Here is a 20951-nt window from a genome sequence, read left to right as displayed (position 1 = left end):
ATTTCCATCTAGTGGTTAAAGAGACAGTGGACCTGCTGGTAAAGGGAGAGGATCAGCACCCTTTGCCTGACATCACCTGCCTGCACCAGTTGCAAATGGCCAGGGCAGCCATCCAGGGGATATGCAAGGCAGTTGGCCACCACTTTCCCAGCACTTTGCACCATCCTTGGGTGAGTTGGGAGCATTGGGGTGTGGGGGTGGGGGGGTGTGTGTGTGTGCATGTGTGTGAATGTGTGTGCGTGTGTGTGTGCGTGTGCGTGTGCGTGAGAGAGAGAGAGAGAGAGAGAGAGAGAGAGAGAGATCCAGGCAAGGAAGTATACATGGTCACTTTCGCTCCAGAGTTCAGGGGAAAAAGCTGTCCTCACCTCATATTAACTGCAGTACTAGCAGAGAGGCATATTTCCAGGGAAGTTGAGGAGCATGTGCTTTTGATGGTTCCTGTAATCTCCTCAGAAGACATGCTAATCAGCTCTGCTAATACTAGGCATATCACCATAATGGTTGTGTTTCTTTTGTGTGGTAGGGAAAATAATTCCCTCTGCTGGTAGACTGTTTCATGGCAACTTTTAGCTAGTTCTCACCTGCCGCGGTGGATCTGTTCTTAAGCTTGAGCTCAGGCACTGGGCAGGGGTGGCGGAAGAACTATGGAACCTTGCAAACACTGTACCTGAGCTTCACCTGAGCTGTTCTTGAAGAAGTGGCATTCGGGGATCCTTTGCTATGGGGAGAATTTATACCCCACTTTTCTTCCCAATACGGAACCCAAGCATCATACATCTCCTTTCTCCCCTCTTCCATTTTATTGTAACAGCCACGGTGTGAAGCATGTAAGGATGAGAGAAACTGGCCCAAGGTCACCCAGAAACATTCAGCAGCAGATTTGGGATTCAGACCCAGTACAATCCCTAAGAGACACTTTGTTGCTGCCTCTTTACCATTCTCCTGAAAAGGAGGAACAGAAAGAAATCTCAGGTGCCAGGAGTTCATCTCCACGAGAGTGATTTTCCACTCAGCTTCAGAGGACCAACCAAGTCCCCCTCCCCAATGTGGAAAAGAGATTGGAAGATAGAAGACCAGGCTGTTAATAACTGCAGCAATTTTTTGCTCTATTAGGAGCAAATGCCATGAACTGCTGTTTCCTATCAACAAAGTCAAACTGGAATCACCAAGAGCAACCCCTCCTAATCAGTTGTCAAAGAATAATATTGCAACATGCATCCACAGGTGGCACACCTTCCCAACAGCCCAGGCTGCCCCACCCTGAGACACTAGAGAACATTTTTATTCACTGTTTGCAGTACTGCTACATTGATAGGCTGATGGAGGCCTCCACAGCTGTGCTTTTTTAAAAAATGTAGTGATTCTCCAACATATAATGTAAAATCTAAAAAAGTACAAAAATTGCGATGCTATAAAACCAAAGTAGCTGATGGAATAAAAAGCAACCCAGTTAAATTATCTTTCATTAGACAATATACTTGTGAGCTCTTGAGCAGATGTGGCTAGACAATCGAGATGAAAATGTGCCATAAGCAAACAAAAGACACTATAGAAAAATTGCCTAAGACAACATGAACAAGCAAGCCAAGGCACACTTTTAGGGAAGTTATCTATCAGCCTCTGTTAAATATATTTGGTTTAGCAGCTATGTGTATTGTATTCACAATAACAGGAAAGCAAGGGTGGCCACTTGTAAAACAGTGTGAACATCTACATGTCCACAGAAATATGTTTTTAAACATCTGCCTTGTCAACATGCATGCACTAACAGGTAAGTGAACGTCTTCCGTCAATATAAAATGAAGGAACTTTGGCAATACGTTTATAATTATAATCAGGCTAGAATGAAGATCTATTGCCTGTTGCTGTAATTATATTAATATCATTGCTGACTGATGAAGAAATATGATATTTATGCTTCAGGGATTAAAAACAAAGACTCATTGACAGTCAATAGTTGAGCAATCTAGTCTTTGGTAAGGTATTTTACCACAAAGCTAATATAAACCCTGTCTGCAATCTAGCTGGTTAACCCTTACTCCCTTCATGTCATTATCAGCGGGGTTATTGACTTATTGGCTTTATAACAATGACTATAAAACAGAACAACCAAGTGTGGTTGCAACTCTACACACCTATGCTAAAATCGCACTGCCTATTCAAGACCCCTGCCCCCCAAGAATCTTTGTTAGTAGTAAAATAATAGCCACAGCTTTGGACATTTGTGGTACTTCTTATGAGTGGCCAGTTCTCTAGCAAAGAGCAAAGTAATATGGAGATATGCATGCATGTTCCTTCTCATAGTTAAAGTAGTTTATTGCAGGAGACTGGAAGTTCTAATGGCAATCAGGAACGTGTCCATGGACTCCAGTGTCTTACAGAGCTACTGAGTCCACAGTCAGTCTAGTCATACATACATACACTATTGGAATGAGCTATTGTGTTTCCCTGAAAATAAGACAGGGTCTTATATTAATTTCTGCTCCAAAAGTTGTGTTAGGGTTTATTTTCAGGGGATGTCCTATTTTTTTCCATGATTTTGTGCACCCCACGTGACCAGATCAGCTGCGCCAGGGAATCTATAACTAGGGCTGATTTTTGGAGTAGGGCTTATATTTCAAGCATCCTCCAAAAATCCTGAAAAATCCTGCTAGGGCTTATTTTCGGGGTAGGTCTTATTTTTGGGGAAACAAGGTAGTAACAGCAATATAAGGGTTGTGAATGTTTAGCATTCACTAGGGAGAAACATGCAAATTATACAAGTGTGAAAATTATAATACATGCACACAACTAAAATATTATGTTGGCCACTGTTGTGGATTTACCTCATCATGTCAAGAATGCCAAAATCCAGTTTGCATTAAGTTAAAAGAATGATTTCTTCAAAAAGATGTTAATGATCATCCATGAGACACAAATGCCAAAGATCATACACTCTCCACTGGACAATTCTTTTTCCAGACTGAGATCAGAATGATACGATTAACAATTATCCAATGATTGCTGCTTATATAACAATCATTGTGAAATGATGATTATCATATCTTCTGCACTGTATGAATATGTACACTGAACACACAGACCGAATACAGTCGTCTAGTTACTGCAGAAGGCAGTAATGGAAACATTCAGCTTGTTTTCCTTTAACATACTGGCATCATTACGACTGATTCAACCACTGCAATCTGAGTAAAAGGTGTACTTTTAAAAGTTAACTACATTCTAATTATTTGTTCACACACTAAGCAATTAAAAAAATGTTTTGGCACGTTTATAATTAGGTAAAATATTTATATAGCAAACATCAAAACAAAGCAATGTACTTTGCAGCCGTTCCATCCACAGCTATTAACTATATTTTACCATATGCCATTAACCCATAAGTGGGTTCAAAATGCTGTTCTGGGTTAAACAATATAATAGGTTTAACTGATTGACTGAAGCTTTATTATATCAAAATATATTGCTGACGGTTCACTGAAGTCTGTAGAGAATCAGGGCATGAACAGAAAGGAGCCAAGAAAGACAGTATAATCGTGTAAGTGGCAGCACAAGTAATTTAAATGGGTTATTCAAAACATTTGGAGACCACCAGGATAGAAATGTTATATTTGTTAAAGACTTTGGAGTGCTTTCAAGAAGCTTTACTTTTTCACCACTATGGAAAAGGTTATACTGCCAGTAAACTGTGTTTTAAGTTTTGAGGTATTTTAAACTTGGTTTTGTGGAGCAGGGAGAAACAACATGATTCAGAAGACACCCGACCTACAAAAGTCGAATTTGTAAGTATTGATGTGAAAGGAATGAAAGATGCCCCGAATAAACGACTGGCCTGTTTAGCCAGAAGGGCAGCAATTACTCCAGGCAGGGGAAAGTTATTTAAGCTGCTCCAGACCAGAGAAAATAACAGTTTTAGTTTGACAAATGGTTGAAAATCAAAGGTCAGCTTCAGAGTCAGCTCAGCCTTTTGGCACTGATGTCACAATGCCAGAATGGATTGTGTTCAACAGCTGGCAGACACATTCTAAAAGTTTTTGTTCTGAGACTTTGGATAAAATTGGTTTTATTGGGAAAGATTGTGCCCCCCCCCCCCAATTAGTCTCAAGCAGATACTCCTCAATTGCAGACATAGAGCTAAAAATGGGGAGCTTGGTGCAGCTCTCTTCTGCAAGGGGGTGTCACAGGTATGACAAAAAGCCTTGGCCACGACTTTCAAGACACCAAGAAGCTAAGTCTTTGTCCAAAAGGCCTTTTGCCTCTTTGGATACATTTTTCAGTACAGTCCTATTATTTTGCTTAGTGATGTGATTCTAACATTTGTCTTCTGAGTATTGCCCTGTTACTTGTGTTTAGTAAGGTCTTATGCATATCTAGTAAAAATCCATGTTCTTTACTTAACTAGATATGTGACTGGATAGAAGTGAGCTACAGGTAAAGGAAAAACCAGGAAAAAAGGAGAAGGAAAACACAGCCCCCTGCTTACATCTCTTACACCCAGTTCTCTGGGGAATACCCAGAGGAAGACTAAGGGGAGAGAAGGAACAGAACTTGTGGTGGTCCCAAACTGGGTCCCAATCAAAGGGGTTGTGGGAAACAATTTCCCTACAGCTTTGGGTTTGGAGCTCAAGGGGAACTTTAGCCCTTTCCGCACAGCGGAAAAGGTGCTCCTCCACCGGCAGGATTATGGCGGTGGAGGGGAGGGGGCCGTTCGCACGGGAGTGTGCGAGCGGCCCCCGCAGAGGCCAGCGCAGAAGAGGCTTCTCCACATGGAGCCGCCTCTTCTGCATCCCCCTCCCACTCACCTCGTCCTCCAGCATCGAGCTGGAGGACAAGGTGAGTGGGGGGGATGGGAAAGCGGTGCCTTCGGCGCGGTGCGGTTCACACCGTGCCAATGAGAAGGCGCCGCTTTCCAAAAACCTCCCTTCGGAAGGGAGGTGGAAAGCGGCGCCTTCACACCGCTTAGGGCCGCACAGGACAGGGACCAGTGTTTTTCCGTCCCTGGGCCACTGTTTTTGGCCCCGGGCGGAAAGGGCCATAGACAGCTCCCTCTTTGGTCTGCCTACAGCTCACAGGAGGAAAGGGAGACAAGATGGACATATATGTCACATATAATGTCCACAAAATGGATGCTTGCAGTTCAGAATTCTCACAGTGTAAGTGTAAACAAAACTAACTTTTAACCCCCTTTACATCTTTAGCACTAACACTCAAATTCAGCATTTGCATTCAGTTTGTTGGCTCAAACTTGATGTTTAACCAGTCTGACTTTCATAAAAACTCAAATTCTAACCCTAACCCTTATTTTAGCAGCATAGCATATGAGTGATAGTATATAGGTATACAAATCTTGTCCCATTCCTAAAGTCCAAATCAGGGAATTATTTACCGAGTGATGTTGCTATTTCAGTTTAGACCCTGTTACAAGATTTCGACATGTTTCTCAGTCCCTGGTAAGAGATTACAAGTAACTTAATTTACAGAAAGCTTTAAATTCTGTCAGTTGTCCTTAGGAATTTATCATTCCAGTTAGGTCAGTGTGCCTAATGATGCTAGAGTTATAATTCCTACACCTCTAAATAGCTTGAGAGTATACGTTTACTCTGAGGGAAAATCTTAGCAGTTTGACCTAACACCGAACTATGGACAAGACTGCTTTGCTCACAGTTGAAAGGGAGGTTTCCCTACAGGATCATGGAAGAACCCAGGGTAATCCTGGATACTGGTGGGCTATTGAGAAGCAGGTGAGCCCTATCTGTTGCTATGAGTACTATTTTCCCATCAACATTTAGTGCATAGTATCCCATTCTTTCTAAATGGGCTCCTAGTCTAATCCTTTTTCTTTTCTTATGTTCTTAATGCTAGACACCCCTAATACTGGAACGTCTGTTGGTAGTTCCAATGCATTAACTTCACTCTACTAACTTGTGTTCTGGTTTACCTTACAAATAATGTGTTTTTCATTTGTTGCAGCAGACATGCTGGTTTCTATTAGCTGCACACTTTGTGCTGTTTTCTTTGAATACCACCATGTTTAAAACAGCAAATGGTTAATGGCTTTCAGAGGCTTTCAGTTGTATTTGTTGTGAAGTGGTTCCACCCTGCTCTTTTGTTTCATGAGCTGGTTATCACTATAAAAGTCCTGCTCTGGAATCCAGTACAGAGATTTGTAGCTGGCTTTTTATGTCTGGAATAAAGGCCCTTTATTAGGATTTCATATCTATCAAACAACTTCAAGTATTGTGTCACTGGAAATGCAGGAAATGAGCCATTTCAACTTTCTTCCTGAAATATCATTTTGTTTGTGTAAACCATTTGTCCTACACTGGGGCAGAAATTCATACTGTTGCTGTTGGCTACTTGGTGTGGATCTGTGACATCGAAAATAAGCAGCGGAAATAAGTCCTGTCCTACTCAACCCTTATTGTATTGTAAATTATGTAGGGGATGTATCATCCTCCATCAACCAACTATGAGTGTGCTAAGTAGAAACTTGTTCATATAACTTTTTTTAAAGGCTGGACTGCAAGCATTGCTGGGCACAGTGGCTAGTTCTGGGAGTAAATATGCTGTCATTCTAAAAGTACTGCCACACCACTGTTATATTCTCTGTTTTCATGTCTTGTTGATTTCTTTTCTGTACATTCCTAAAGAGATCTCAATAAAACTGTCTCTTTTCCTTCACTGCGTGTGTGTTTCTTCCCTCTGAATCCTTCAGTGGAAAAGAATTTTTTTGCCTCTTGGCAATACACAGAGTAGTTTAGGGACACACAAGCTGAAAAATAAGTGGTAAGAAACTCAATTTGTTGCACAACACAAAGATTTAGAAATCAGTGGTTAGACTGCGACTACGTGTAATTGTTTTCTCCTCTCTCCTCTCCAAAGAGCCATTCCAAAACAACTGCAAGAATAGTTTACTGTTAAACCTCAAATATGTGCCTTTTGAATTTTGGAGATTTAATCTTTGCATAGGGTGCATGCATGTGCAAGGTAACTGAAACAGAAAGGCAAGGGCAGAAGCATTGCCAAAATATAAATATTCATATCACTGACAGGACCAAAGGGGTCAACTCAGAATGCGAAGAAATTTCCTTAAACAAAAAATATTTTGATGGAAAATTCAAGCAGCACCATAACCGCCAGCTACAAATCCAAAAGAGTATATTTATTTTACATGTTGCTGTCTAGTATAAGGAATCACCATTCATAATTAGCACAACACATACTCTGGTTTCTCTTCAGATCGCAACACCATATCTGAAGGAATGATGTATAGTAAATATTATTTAAATAAATGTCCAAAAACAAAATTTAATTTCCAGATATACTGCGGAATCAAATATAATTGGTTTAGACAGTTGGCAACAGAAACTCTATAAATTAGGAAGTTGCTCTTATTTTCCTACTATATGGTAGGAAAATATTTCTCATAAATGCAATGGCAGGTCACTGGATATTTCTTCCATAAACTATATGGATGTATCTTTCACTAAAGTCTAGTAACATAAGTCCCAGATGTTCAAGCTGGATTCAGAAAAGGAAGAGGTACTACAGATCATACTGCACATTTATATTGGCTACTAGAGTTTGCTATATGAGGCTGTTTGCTTTGCAATGGTTTTTTGTTTACACAGGGATTCTCCTCCTGCAAAGTGTCCCTAGTTGATCTGATCTGCCATTTTGCCGACCCACTGCTTCCTTGATGTTTCTGCGCAACCTTCTGCTGTCTATTTTTTTCCTGCCATCTTTGGCCTAGGGTTACTTTGCTAGACCATATTAATTTCATTTCAATTTCACTGATCTATTGCTTCAGTGAAAGACCTTCAGTGTTAATTTTTTTTTTAAAAAAAGAAAGCTTTTCTGATCATTCTGAAATTGTGGCTCTGAGAAACTGTTGTTTTGTGGGTGGAGGAAGGCAAGGATGAGCATGAAAACCTGAAGAAAACTTAACACACAGTAATCTCCTCCATCTTCCCTGCCAAGGGAGAGAAAAAGTCACACTTTTAACAGCTTTCAGAAACTGCAGGGATTCTCTGATCTGAAAGCGCAGTGAGTTCCAAAGAGGGGGAAACATGTAGTAACCAAGAATCAAACCTGAAGGGAATGTATACTCCATGTGAATGAAACCATAACTGTGTAAATGGTCATACATTAAAGCAAAATTTTTGACTGTACGGCTTTTGAAAAGCTATGGTTGGTCTTAAAAGAAAAGGTTTTGTCACAACATCTGATTATTTTGATGAGCAACCTATACTCTGGACAAGAGGCTACAGTAAGGCTGTTAACGATAAAATGCTTTGGAGGTTATTAATTCACAGGGTCACTTTATTTGTTGTCATCTCCCTTCTGGCAACATAAAATATTAGTGCAGTTGCCAATAAAATAAACTGCATAATAATTTGCCTGTAATATATTTTAAAACACTAGAATGAGGTAAGCAAGTGTTTTATGCACATGCATGGCTGTGTGCAATTGGGGGCCTCTCCCTCAAAAAATCATAAACTGCTTTACCTGGAGATAATGTTCCATGGAAATCAATAGGACTACGCTTTGAAGCTAAAAGGCTTAAATAAGGCATGTTCCATTTACTATAGTGACTCAAAATATTTAAGAAACATAAATTCCTCATTAGTGTCCATGAGGGGATGGAAGCAGTCCTTTATCTGACCTCTTGAAAGCTCGTTGTCAGATTAAGACACCAGAACTTGTTGTAGGACATTTAACAGTGAATATGTTCTCTTTCCATCTTGGTGGGCTTTCTAAATTCCTTCAGATTAAATACTGGCTCTCAAATGGTGCACAGGCCTTTGTCTGAATTACAGACAAATGTTAGACAAAGAAACCTGGGAGACCCTTGGCCTAATGCACCACCTAAGCATTTGAATTCATGGCGAACTGCAGCCTATGCTAATTTCAAACTCTCTTCCCTTGAACCCAGAGATCTGAACTCTGCTTTAATTTATGAGCCTGGCAATTCCTGAGGGCCAGTTCACACAATAGACAGTTCTCGGATTGCTGCATCACATGAAGAACTGTGCCTCACACACACCTGGGGGCTGTATTCCAATAATGATGACCATGGCCTGGGTAGAAAAGGAACTTCTGCCTCCCTTCAGTACATTTTTCATGAACACAACAGGGCCAGGGGAGCTTCTAACTATTCCATTTGGAAACTTAAGCATAGTCATCATTAAATGTAAGTTTCCAGATTGAACAAACAACAGTGCCCTGTGGCCATCACAGCTCACAAATAGCATGGGTGTGGGTGGGAGGCACAGAACTCATGAGGGCCACAGGATTCTGCATTATGTTAATTTGCCTTTAGGCTCTAGGTTCCCAGTGCCAATGAACAATGCTTGGAAAGGACCTAAAAGAAATCCTCAGTCACATTACAAAATTCATATGAAAATGAAACACATACCACATTCAACTATTCAACACTTTGGGTGACTGTTTCAGTTATGCACTTGCAGTTATGGACGAACCTATTTTACAAAGTCACTGTGAAAATAAAATGGGGTGGTATTTGCATTCCACTCTTTAAGGAAGGTCTAAACAAACACATTTCTATAAATCATCCCAAAAAAAAGTTCATTTGTTTTTCAGACACAAAGAATCCTCTCTCCAGGCACTTTTGGGAAAGGATACAAATGTAACCATTTACACTAATATCGCTACACTTCACTAATAACACTAATATCAGAGAATCTTAACTGCTTTAAGCAGCTGCTGAGATACTCAAAATTAAGCACTAATTTCAATCCTTTCCTACAAGCATGCTTTTTAACAACCAACACCACCCTCAGTTGGATACTTTCAAAGTGGATTACGGAAAAGTTGGCCTTTTCAGCATCAAGCTTTAATTTCTACGTAACAGTAAAACGAGTGTCCAGCTTTTAGTTTGAACTTCAAGTTTTAATTCCTGTTTTCTAAAAGAAAAGGTGTTGCACAGCTGCTAAATCTTAAAAACTAAGTTAGCTGCAGTTATATCAGAGCCCCAGTAGCACACTTTACATGGAAGTAGATACAGCAAGCCTGTTAAAAGTGAAAGGGCACTGGAAGCTCATAAATTTATAGGGAAACATATATGGAGCCCACAGCCAATCAGGGAGCACAATGCGCCTGTGAGAGCCTTTAGATGTGGTTCACATATGAGGGTGGCAGCCACTATACATTCACTGGATGCAAGCACAATGGCCCTTTCCCCACTTACCTTAAGCCCCGCGCTACTCGAGGAGAGTAGCGCGGGGTCCCTCGGCACTCCCCACTGAGAGGGGCGGCAACAGCGCAGCCGCCCCGACGCTGCTGCTGTCGCGCCCCTCAGTGCGAGGCATTCCTGGCGCTCTTTCAAAGCGCGCCTTTTGATGACCAAAGGGCGCGCGCCAGGGATGCTGCGTGCTGGGGATTGCGTGTAGCAACCCTCGGAAAAGGGTAAGTGGGGAAAGGGCCAATGACAGGTTCCCAGCTTTATTTGAGAGAACTTTGTATGAATTGAGGTTTTACAGAGACTATATATACATGTCTGCTTGCATTTCTGGGATCTGCTGCTTCATTTGATGACCTCAGGATGGTTATGTACAGATGACGTCTCTGAAGAAGTAATTTCTCTCCGACAGGGTCTCCAGTGCACAACTGTCCTGGCTGTGAACATCTCTATTCATTCCCAAGGTGGTCTAACTGGAAGTACATCAGGGACAATGGCAAATTTGACATCAGCGACAACGGCGACATCTGCATGGGCCAAAAACAGAGGTGTGAAAACGGTGTAAAATGGTTTAAAACGGTGTAAAAAGGTTTACACCATTTTCACACCGCTGTTTTTGGCCCATGCGGAATCCGCCAATGTCAAGAATGGCATTTTAAAAGGGCAGTTCCCAAAGGCAGAGAGGGAGCTAGGAACAGAACTAAATTCAATTCTGCAGTTACTAATAAATCTAAGCCTGGCAACAATGCCTTTAATTTAGAACACTGAATGCAATAAAGATTTAAGGATTCACTATTGTGTACAGACAAGAACGGTCCATTGGACACTTACCGTGAAGGGCCCTTCTCCTGGTGGGCTAGGAGTCCATCTCCGCTGGGTGTTTCTCAACCTTCTGTTAGGGAGGCAGGCCTAAACTTTCAATTTCCTGTCCCTGGCTCCTCCTCCTCTTTGTTTCCAGTACGACTGTCAAAGCAGTATTTAAGAATAGTGAAAGAAAAGAAATTAGGAACAGGAATAACAGTATAAACAGTTCTCCGGTAACTGGAGTGAACTTATGTGATAGAAAATGTGTAACAGTAACTGTAACTTAACTGTGGGTGTAAACTTGTGGACCAATGTGGTCGTGCTAGAATTCTGAGTTTGCGGTATCTAGTATTCAGAAAGTTATAAATGTTTTGGAACGCATCCTGTTGAATAGACGGTCGGGAAGGGTCGAGATGGACTCCTAGCCCACCAGGAGAAGGGCCCTTCACGGTAAGTGTCCAATGGACCGTTCTCCTGGGGGCGGAGTCCATCTCCGCTGGGACCTTCCAGAGCAGTGTCCCTAAGTGGGTGGGACCGTCATTCTCCTATGATGTGTTCCAAGATTCTTTGTCCGAACAGCCTTTGTGCTGCGGACCAAGAGTGAAGTCTGTAGTGTCTGGTAAATGTAGATGGTGAAGACCAGATCGCCGCTCTGCAGATGTCCTCTACTGAGACCTGGTGCAGTAGGGCGGCATTGGTTGCTGTACATCTAATGGAATGTGCCGTGATGCCTGTGGGCACTGGCGAGTTCAGGGCCTTGTGGGCCTCTCGCGATACAGTTTTTGAGGGTCGAACTGATAAGCGGCCGAAGACATCTGGTGACCTATGTTTGGAGCTGTCCGTTGATGAAGAGACTTTCAGTTTTCGCGGATGTTCTCTGTTCTAATGATGAATGCCTTTAAGGAGTCGCCTTACGTCCAGGTGTGCCACAGGTGTTCCCGTGGAGTGTTTGGGGTTGGCGCCAGAAATTTGGAATCCGCGATTTCCTGTTTTAGGTGAAATCTAGATGCTGCCTTCGGCAAGAAGTGTGGGGCTGTGCGAAGTATGACTTTGTCAGAGTGGAAAAGGCAGACGGTTGTGGTGACCGATAGGGACCTTAATCCGGCGTCCCGCCTGGCCGATGGCAGTTCGATGAGGAACAGAGTTTTTCATGCGCAGCCATTTGATGGGGATAGATTGGACTGGTTCGAATGGTGTTTTGGTAAGCGCGTTGAGAACGGAGTGTAGGCGCCAGGATGGAAACCTGTGGGTTGTTGGGGGTTGGAGTTGTTGAACCCCCTTTAGGAATCTGAGTAAGTCAGGGTGACGGGATGCCGGAGTCCCCTCGAATAGTGGCCATACGGTAGTGAGATGCCACCTGTCTGCGTAATGTGGAGCTTTTAAGTCCTGAATCCACTCCATCTTGGAGAAACTCCAGGATGTTGTTGATCGGCGGGTGTTGTGCATTGACTTTCTTACGTCGAGACCATCAGTGGAAGGCCTTCCAGGTGCAGTTATATATCCTGTTGGTAGAGGCGGCGTGATGCCAATAGTGTGCTAGTTATCTTGTCAGAGTAGCCCTTGTTCCTTAGGTTGTTTCGTTCAATGTCCAGGCGGTTAGCTGAAACCAGCCGGGATCTGGGTGCACTATTGGGCCCTGGTGGAGTAGGTCTGGTATCGGTGGAAGTCTCAGTGGAGGACTGTTCGACATCTCGGTTATGAATTAGAGAACCAGGGCCTCCTGGGCCAGTGTGGTGCAATAAGTATTACTCCTCGCCTTCTCTAGGTAGATTCTCCTGAGAAGTCTGGGAAGTAGCGGGAGTGGCGGGAAGGCGTATAAGAGGGTGCTTGAGGCCATGGTGCTGTCATTACGTCTACTGCTGATGCTCTTGGGTGAAAGTATCTGCGTCATGAAGGCTGGGAGCTGTGCATTGTCCTTGGTAGCGAACAGGTGGAACTTCTGGCGTTCCGAAGTATTGGGAGAGCGAAGGAAGGTCTTTCTGTTGATTGACCATTCCGCCTCCTGGATTGTGGATCTGCTCAGCCAGTCCGCTGAGACATTTAGTTTTTCCTTGTATGTGGTCTGCTTGTATGGATTTTAGGTTTTCTCTGCCCATGTGAGTATCTTGGCTGATTCTCGATATAGGTTTGAGGACCTGGATCCTCCCTGATTGTTTAAGTATACCTTAGCCGCCCGTTGTCCGTTAAGTATGAGGGCGTGTTGATTCTTTATCTGTGGATGGAATTGTATTAGAGCAAGGAGGATTGCTCGAGTTTCTAGGATGTTGATTGGAAGTGCAGATTCTGCGCTGTTCCAGGTCCCTTGTACAAAGTTGTTGTTCAGGGTTGCTCCCCAGCCCTGAGGCTGGCGTCCGAGAATATCTGTGGAAGCTTGGGGAATAGGAAGGTCTTCCTTGGGATAGGTTGTTTCGGATGGTCCCACCAACGGAGGTTGGACTTCAGTGATGGTTTCAGGGTCAGTGAGTGGTCCCGCTTTCTCATGATGTCTAGTTGGAATGGGCGAAGAAAGATTTGTAGCTGACGTGCATGGAATCTTGCCCATTGCACCATGTCCATGGCTGCTATGAATTGGCCTAAGAGGCTGGTGAGGCAAAGTAGAGATGATTGTCTGGCTAGTATAATTGCTTTTGTTTTCTTTTGAATCGATCACGATCTTGGATGGGGAAGGAAGAGTCGATTTTTTGTTGTGGAGATGATGGCACCTAGGTGTTCCATTTCTTGTGATGGTGTCAAACAGCTTTTGGCTATGTTTACCAAGAACCCGTGTTGTCTTAGGGTGAGGAGTACTATCTGGATGTCCTTTAGTGCCCTTTCTCTGGAGGGGGATCGGACCAGAATATCGTCTAGATAGGGGTGTGCGTGAATTCCCTGTCTGCGTAGTAGTGTTATGGGGCCTAGTAGTACCTTTGAGAATATTCTGGGCGCGGTGGAGAGTCCGAATGGTAAAGCACGAAACTGATAGTGCTGGTCGTTTGAAACGAACCTTAGGTATTGTCGATGTGATGGGTGGATCATTATGTGAAGGTAAGCCTCCGTTAGATCCAGGGATGTGAGGAATTCCCCTGGGCGAAGTGCCTCCGTGATGGTGCGGAGGGATTCCATCCGGAAGTGACGGAGTTTGATGTGCCTGTTCACGTATTTTAGGTCCAGGATGGCTCTCCAGTCCCCGGTCTTTTTGGGGACTGTGAAAAAATGTGAGTATATGCCCTAATGACTTCTCGTGTGAGGGACCCTTTCTATTGCTCTTATGTCTAGTAGGTGCTGGACTGCCAGTTGGTTGCGGGACAGTGTGGAGGGGTTCCTGGAGTTTGATGTTTGGAAGAAACGTGGTTTTGGGATGTGAGCAAACTCTATGAGGTAGCCTGATGAAATGATTTCCTGTGCCCAATTGTCTGTGTGTTCCCCTCTCCATTGTTTGGAGAAGTGGGAGAGTCTCCCTCCCACCGGTATGGTGTCGGCGTCATTGTTTGCCTGATTTGTCAAACTTCCCGAATTTGTCTGCTCTGGTTTGTGTGGGTTGGTAGTGGTGGGCTCGAAAGGAGCCACGGCCACGAAAGGAGTTGTGGGGTCTCCAGTTCTGTCGTGGGAGATCTCTTGGGGCTCTTGGTAATGTGCGGTGTGATCTGAATGTATTTCTTTGGAATTGAGGTCGATCGGCTCTCACGAATTTGGGCATGATTTTCTTTTTGTCTCTTGTTTCGGTGAGCACTTGGTCCAACTCTTGGCCAAATAGCATCTCCCCTTGGAAGGAGGAGTTTGCCACCAGTACCCATGAATGGTGTACTGCCTGCCATGCCCTAAGCCAGCTGTTACGCCTGGCTACTACGGATGCTGCCATGGATCTGGCCGAGAGTAAAAGTGCATCCAGGTTGGAGTCGGCTAGGAAGGAGACTCCGCAAAGAATTCTTTGGATGCCTTCCCTGAGCGCTGTGCTTTCGGGTGGTAACATTGCCATGACTCTGTTTGACCAGACTAAGAGGGCGCGTGCGACTACAGCTGAGGGTGCTAACGCCTTCATTGCTGTGGCTGTCCATTCGTGGGCCCTTCTTAGTGAAGCATCTGAACGTTTATCCATGGCGTCTCTAATGGAGCCGTCTCCATCTTTGGAGACCAGTCCTCCTGATTGGAGTGCTGCTACTGGGGCGTCTACTAGGGGCACTTTCAGCATGGAGTTAATGTACTCTGGTACCAGGTATAGTTTCTTGATGTTGGAGGGTAAGCCTCTCGCTGCCCCTGGTTGTTGCCATTCTTTTCTAATTTTTCTTTCTAAGTATTCCGGGATGGGAAAATATTTGGAGGCTGAGTCAGTGTGAGCGAAATTTTTTTTTGTTTCCTTTAGGCTTCCCTTTAACGGGTTTTGTGGAGGTGGAAGGGGCGGATGGGTCTTGGGCTCCCTCCTCATCCTGTAATTCCAGGGCTGAGATAGTTTTATTTATTAGCATGGGGAGGTCTTCCAATTTGAAAAATCTGGTGAAATGATCTGATGTTTCAGTTGAGGGTTCATCCTGATCCGAAAAGTGCTCTGGTTCTTCCAGAGTCTCATCTCCGCTGAATGTTTCCTCCCCTGGGAAGGCTAGAGGATTCCCTGCCTGATCTGGGGAGGTATCGTTTTTTATGGGGAGCTGGTGCTACTCTTGAGAAGAGGGCCCGTGTTGTGGTAGTATTTACAGATTGCATCTGTTCTGCTACTGCCGCCTTGAGAATTTGGGAAAATTGTGCGGCAGTCATATTTTGGAGGTTAAAGGGTTCATCTCCAGAATCCTCCCTCGTTTCGATTTCCATCCCGCTCCCTCCCTCATCAATAAATTCTTGCCTGAAGTTGTCTTGAGTCCTGTTCGAAGGCTCGAGGGAGGGAGGGGGAGCAGCCGATGCCTCGCTCTGGGAGCTTTGAAGCTTCGTGAGGGGCCGGCGGCGTCCATCTGCTCTGTCGTCGTTTCTTTGCCTCCGCGTTTGAAAGCGGGAGGGGCTAGCTTGACAGCTCCGGAGGCTTCTTCGTCCGGTTTGCGTTTTTCAGGCTTTCCCTTCGCGGTTGGCTTCTTTCCTCCCGTTAGGTCAAGGGACCTTGAAGTGGAGGATCTGGTGGCCTCTGCCGTGGATTTGGCAAATTGGGGCCTGGGAGGTGAAAATGATCCGTCCGCCATTTTGTTTTTTAGTTTTGGCGGGAAGGGTGGGGGGGGGGGGTTGTATGAGGGGAAGAACCCTACCTGCCGCAGTAAGGAAGAATTCAGAGTGCGGGTAGTAGAAGAATAAGAAGAATTAAGAGAAAAGAGGAGGTAGTAGAGTAAAATAGTGGAGCCAAACACTATAGGTGCACTCCCTAGCTAGGCAGGAAAGTATCTGGAAACAAAGAGGAGGAGGAGCCAGGGACAGGAAATTGAAAGTTTAGGCCTGCCTCCCTAACAGAAGGTTGAGAAACACCCAGCGGAGATGGACTCCGCCCCCAGGAGAAGAGAGTCTTTTCAAACAGCCTGTACAAAATCAAGTTTATAAATCTTGCCTACAGAATGCCGTCCTACTTTGCTTTAGGTATCATTTCTTCTCACAGACTTTAACTGAGGAGTTTATTTTTTAAATACTGTTTCTTTGCTGTAACCCTAGAATGAAAATCGTTTTACAAATATCATTTTAGACTATGGAGTAATACTTCCTGCTGTTCGTATGATTTGTTCTGATGACATTGTTTTAGAAGTGGAATATACATTTCCTGAACAAATAAGAAAATTAAGTTTGCTTTCTATATATAGCTTTCTATATATAGCTTTCTATATTTCATGAGAAAATACATATTTATGCTCAAAATTATGGATAATGTTGAAAAGTACACATAATCGAACAACAAAAAACAGAACTTTATTGCTTGAATTTTTATTCGCTCAAAAAGGTACCATTCATTGAGATTATGAAGGAGAATATTCACAGATATATTCATTTTAGTACATACCTGTTGGTATTGCATAACGAGACCATACAGGAAAATATTTTTCTTTTTCACTTCCTTGGCAAGTTCAGCTAGCTTGGACATTTCACTACTGCAAAGTAGGTCTTCTAAGTTATCCAAATATATCTACAAAGAGACAGGATAATTTCATACAATGCTTCTCAGAAGAAAATAGACCTTCAAGAAAAAGATTACTGACTGCTATTCCCAACTGCACGTAAGAAAGGCTTCTGTTTAATCATTTGTAATACTTTTAATATGTAAATAATCCAGTAGCTCTCAAACATCTATTGCAGCTTTTTTCATACTTAAGGTTCATACTTAGGTTTCATGAGGTTCAGATTTTCACTTAAATGGTATTTTTAGCTTAAATGGTATTTTTAGCTGGAGGAAGCAGTAACAAGCAGCAAAATAACCTATCGTATTAAAAGTAAACAGATATTCACAAAGTCTAATTATAGTCTAATTATAAGTGGCACACAGTAAAACTGTTCTTATATTGTTGTTACCCACTTCAAGGCCTGAGGTACTCAGTCAAGATATGAGTATATAAATGTTTTAAACAGATAAACATTTTAAATCAACAAAAACAACGTTAACAAACTGCCTTACCAAAATTAGGACAATGGGGTATAAGACAGAAGCATTTGTGTTTTCAAGTGCTTCTACTAACTGTTGGGATTCTTTAAAGCCAGACAGCGTACCCTAAAGAAAACCAAAATTCATGTTAACAAAAAGAAAATACTTGACATGTACATTAGACTGGGCAATGTAAATCATCTGCTGTATTTTTCCCCTCTTCCTCCTATATAAACAGAGCTACAGAATCACAAGAATTCTAATGGGCAAAAGTCACACCAAAGACAAATTATCTTCTGCAAGACAAGTTCATCCATTTTTGTAGAAGCATCTCCGGACACTTACTAATAGATGTGAATTCGTTTTAGGAAGCAAAGAGCTACAGAATCACACAGAAAGAGAAAAAGAGAGCGAGATCAGCTGTTCAACAGATATGTGTTAGCAAAACAAATAAAGAAGACTGGTTCTGGTGGGTTTTCTGGGCTGTGTGGCTGTGGTCTGGTGGATCTTATTCCTAATGTTTTGCCTGCACCTATGGCGAGCATCTTACAGAGGCGAAACATTAGGAACAAGATCCACCAGACCACAGCCACACAGCCTGGAAAACCCACCAGAACCAGTTGAATCTGGCCATGAAAGCCTTCGACAATACAAAATAAAGAAGAGTGTACTTTCAAGCACCCAAAGGCTTCATGAAGTACGACTTGATCCTTCCTGCTGTAGCCTACCATGCCAGTGAAACAGCGTAGCTGGATACATCAGTATCTTTGAGAGCTTTAAGCTTCCTATTAATCACCTACATATCTCAATAAATACACTGTACAGCATCCAGGTAGTGTAGCACAGTTTACCACACAAGACAATTGTGAATAAACAACGGTGGTCCATGAACTCTTTGGAAGAAGGTTTGGATTAAAAAATACAATAAAAATAGCTCTAGAGAACACAACTAAGCCAAGTTGCATATCATAATGAATGAGGAAAAACTACAGAGTCACTAACTAGCCAATATGACAAGAGAAAAATGTCTTTCCAATCACACTACTATTATCAGTCAGATTCTTTGAGCTTGATGACAGGATCATTTATATTTGCAGAATGTATTTCTGCAAAACATATGATATTTAGAGCCCTACAAGGATAGGGCGGGATATAAATTTAATAAAATAAATAATAAATAGAGCAGGAAGTTGAAAAGACAGTGGGAATGCTGCAAGAAATAAAACTAAGTAAGCAGTAATTGTCCAGGTTTAGAAATTCCATTTTAAAATGTTGTTAGCTGAATGCCAGGAAAATGACAACTTTGTATGAAGTGTACCTGTGTTATAAAACATTCAAACAGTACTTTTCACTCAGCCAACACTCCAAGTATCAAACTGAGTGAGCTGATGACTAGATGAAACGCATGGCCTAGTTTACCTCAGAATCTACTCTTTATAATTCAGGGTTTGACTTCTGTCAGTCTGACAGTGAACCATGAAAATTGCAAAGAGGCTAGTTTTCCCAAGGACAATGAAGTGATGCAGTAAACATGGAAGTTGCTATTAATTATTTTTTTCACAGTACTTACACTTATGCAAATAAAGTTGTAACACTGCCCTAATAAGATATGTTGCAGATGGTTATCATCTTTACATAGAGTTGATGATAAACTTTTAACCTGCTGAAAAAGGAAATATAGACTGTGTTATTGAAACCATTATTATGCTCCATATCTCAAAGAACCCATAATGGAAAGTAGTGACTGCTGACCCATTTGTGGTGTAATTTATTTGTGTAACAAGATACAGTAACATTTCAAGAGGAATAGGAAAAAGACTGTGCTGCAATTATTTCTATACAGTTCAAACCAAATCTTCCCCTCTAGAACATTTTCATGAAATCTGAGCCAAGTGACCCTGATTAAACTTGGGAGAAGTGCTATTCTGCTACTTAGAACACAATTGTTTCTGACTAGCAGCGAATAGTCGAGATGATAAGAAAGGAAGACCAACAATCTAGGATGCCAATTCAACCAGAGCTGCAATAATTTGATCTGAAGGTCTTGACAGAGGCTATGTTCAGTGGCACAAAAACTTTGACAATCTTTCAAACTGGAATTACTCTTATTTTGACATGAGAATCAGAAACTCATACTTACTTTCACATGATTCTTCAGTGTTTCATGGAGAAACCTTGCCTGCACAGAGTTTTCTTCCAGATAAGTGACAACACAAACATGTTGTGATAGGGACTCTAATAAAGAGAATTTAAAACCAGAAGAACACACTTATTATTATTACTTCCATGTTATCCCTACATGTAGAGTTACATTACAGCTCTTACTTATTCACCACTTGAGACCTTCTTTAGCTTCCACGTTCTAAACAAAGTCATATTTTATATATGGAATGGGATTTATTTATCAAAAATATTTATTCTGCCTTCCTGCCAGATCAGGTTTCCAAGGACATAAGAAACATTAGAAAAATTAAACACATTTAAAGTTACAAAATATTCAATGAAACACATAAAATACCAGAACCAGGGAGAAAGTCCAATAACAGTTACTGGGGATATGCCAAAAGAAACAAAAACAGTCTTCATCCCCTACCAGGGGTGGGCAACTATGGCCCTCCAGATGTTCATGGACTACAATTCCCATCAGCCCCTGCCAGAATAGCCAGTTGGCCATGCTGGCAGGGGCTGATGGGAATTGTAGTCCACGAACATCTGGAGGGCCATAGTTGCCCACCCCTGCGCCTAGTGCATAGGTGTCAAACTCGCAGTCCTCCAGATGTTATGGACTACAGTTCCCATCATCCCCAGCATGATGCTGGCAGAGCCCTACGGGGATGGGGCGGTATAATAAATCGAAATAAATAAATAAATAAATAAAATAACATCTGGAGGACCGTGAGTTTGACACCTGTGCCCTAGTGGAAAATACCAGTAGAGGAAGACAGGCAAATTTCCCTGGGGAGGGAGGTTCAAAATTCTGGTGCTATGACTGAGAAAGCATTTTCTTTAGTCACCATCCATCTACAGATGGCAGAGGTAACCAAAACAGGGCCTCCAAAGATGACAGGAGTGACCTGGCATAGGAAAAAAAAACCCTGTCCAGAAAAGAAATGGTGAAGAAGAAGATTAAATATTTAGGTATAACATTAACAAATAAGAAGGAAAAGATGTTTAAATATAATTACGAAGTAATATGGAAAAAAATAATGAAGCAATTAAAGGAGTGGCAAGGGAAGAATCTATCTATTTCTAAGAGAATAGTAGCATTAAAAATGTGTATAATGCCAAAACTCTTCTATCTATTTCGTACTTTGCCGTTGGAGATTAAGAAAAAACAATTTGAAGAATGGGATAAGAAAATTAAACTATGGGCATTTAATCAAAAGAAACCAAGAGTGATGAATAAAATAGTCTATATGTCTAAAAAAC

The 20951-nt window shown here is 42.3% G+C and overlaps 1 protein-coding gene across 6 annotated transcripts in view; it reads right to left on the bottom strand.

Moving 5' to 3' along the window:
- Nucleotides 1-20951, bottom strand: part of CRPPA (CDP-L-ribitol pyrophosphorylase A) — a 72940-nt gene that overhangs the window by 11892 nt on the left and 40097 nt on the right. For 2 of the 6 annotated variants that reach the window (XR_007245798.1, XM_048511657.1), the window contains exons 6-9: nt 19663-19757; nt 19093-19185; nt 17556-17648; nt 16947-17069 (exon numbers count right to left, since the gene is read on the bottom strand). Coding sequence is in view for 3 of the 6 variants with exons in the window: in XM_048511657.1 (XP_048367614.1) it covers nt 16947-17069; nt 17556-17648; nt 19093-19185; nt 19663-19757 (404 nt within the window). In the remaining 3 variants the exon portion in view is untranslated. Of the gene's footprint in view, nt 1-9418; nt 9499-10377; nt 10729-16946; nt 17070-17555; nt 17649-19092; nt 19186-19662; nt 19758-20951 lie in introns of those variants that run through there. The other 4 variants (XR_007245799.1, XR_007245800.1, XM_048511659.1 and 1 more) reach the window with 4 other exon arrangements.

Source organism: Sphaerodactylus townsendi, linkage group LG11, assembly GCF_021028975.2.
Source record: "Sphaerodactylus townsendi isolate TG3544 linkage group LG11, MPM_Stown_v2.3, whole genome shotgun sequence".
NCBI classification, from domain to species: domain Eukaryota; kingdom Metazoa; phylum Chordata; class Lepidosauria; order Squamata; family Sphaerodactylidae; genus Sphaerodactylus; species Sphaerodactylus townsendi.
This window is presented reverse-complemented; position numbering and strand designations above follow the sequence as displayed.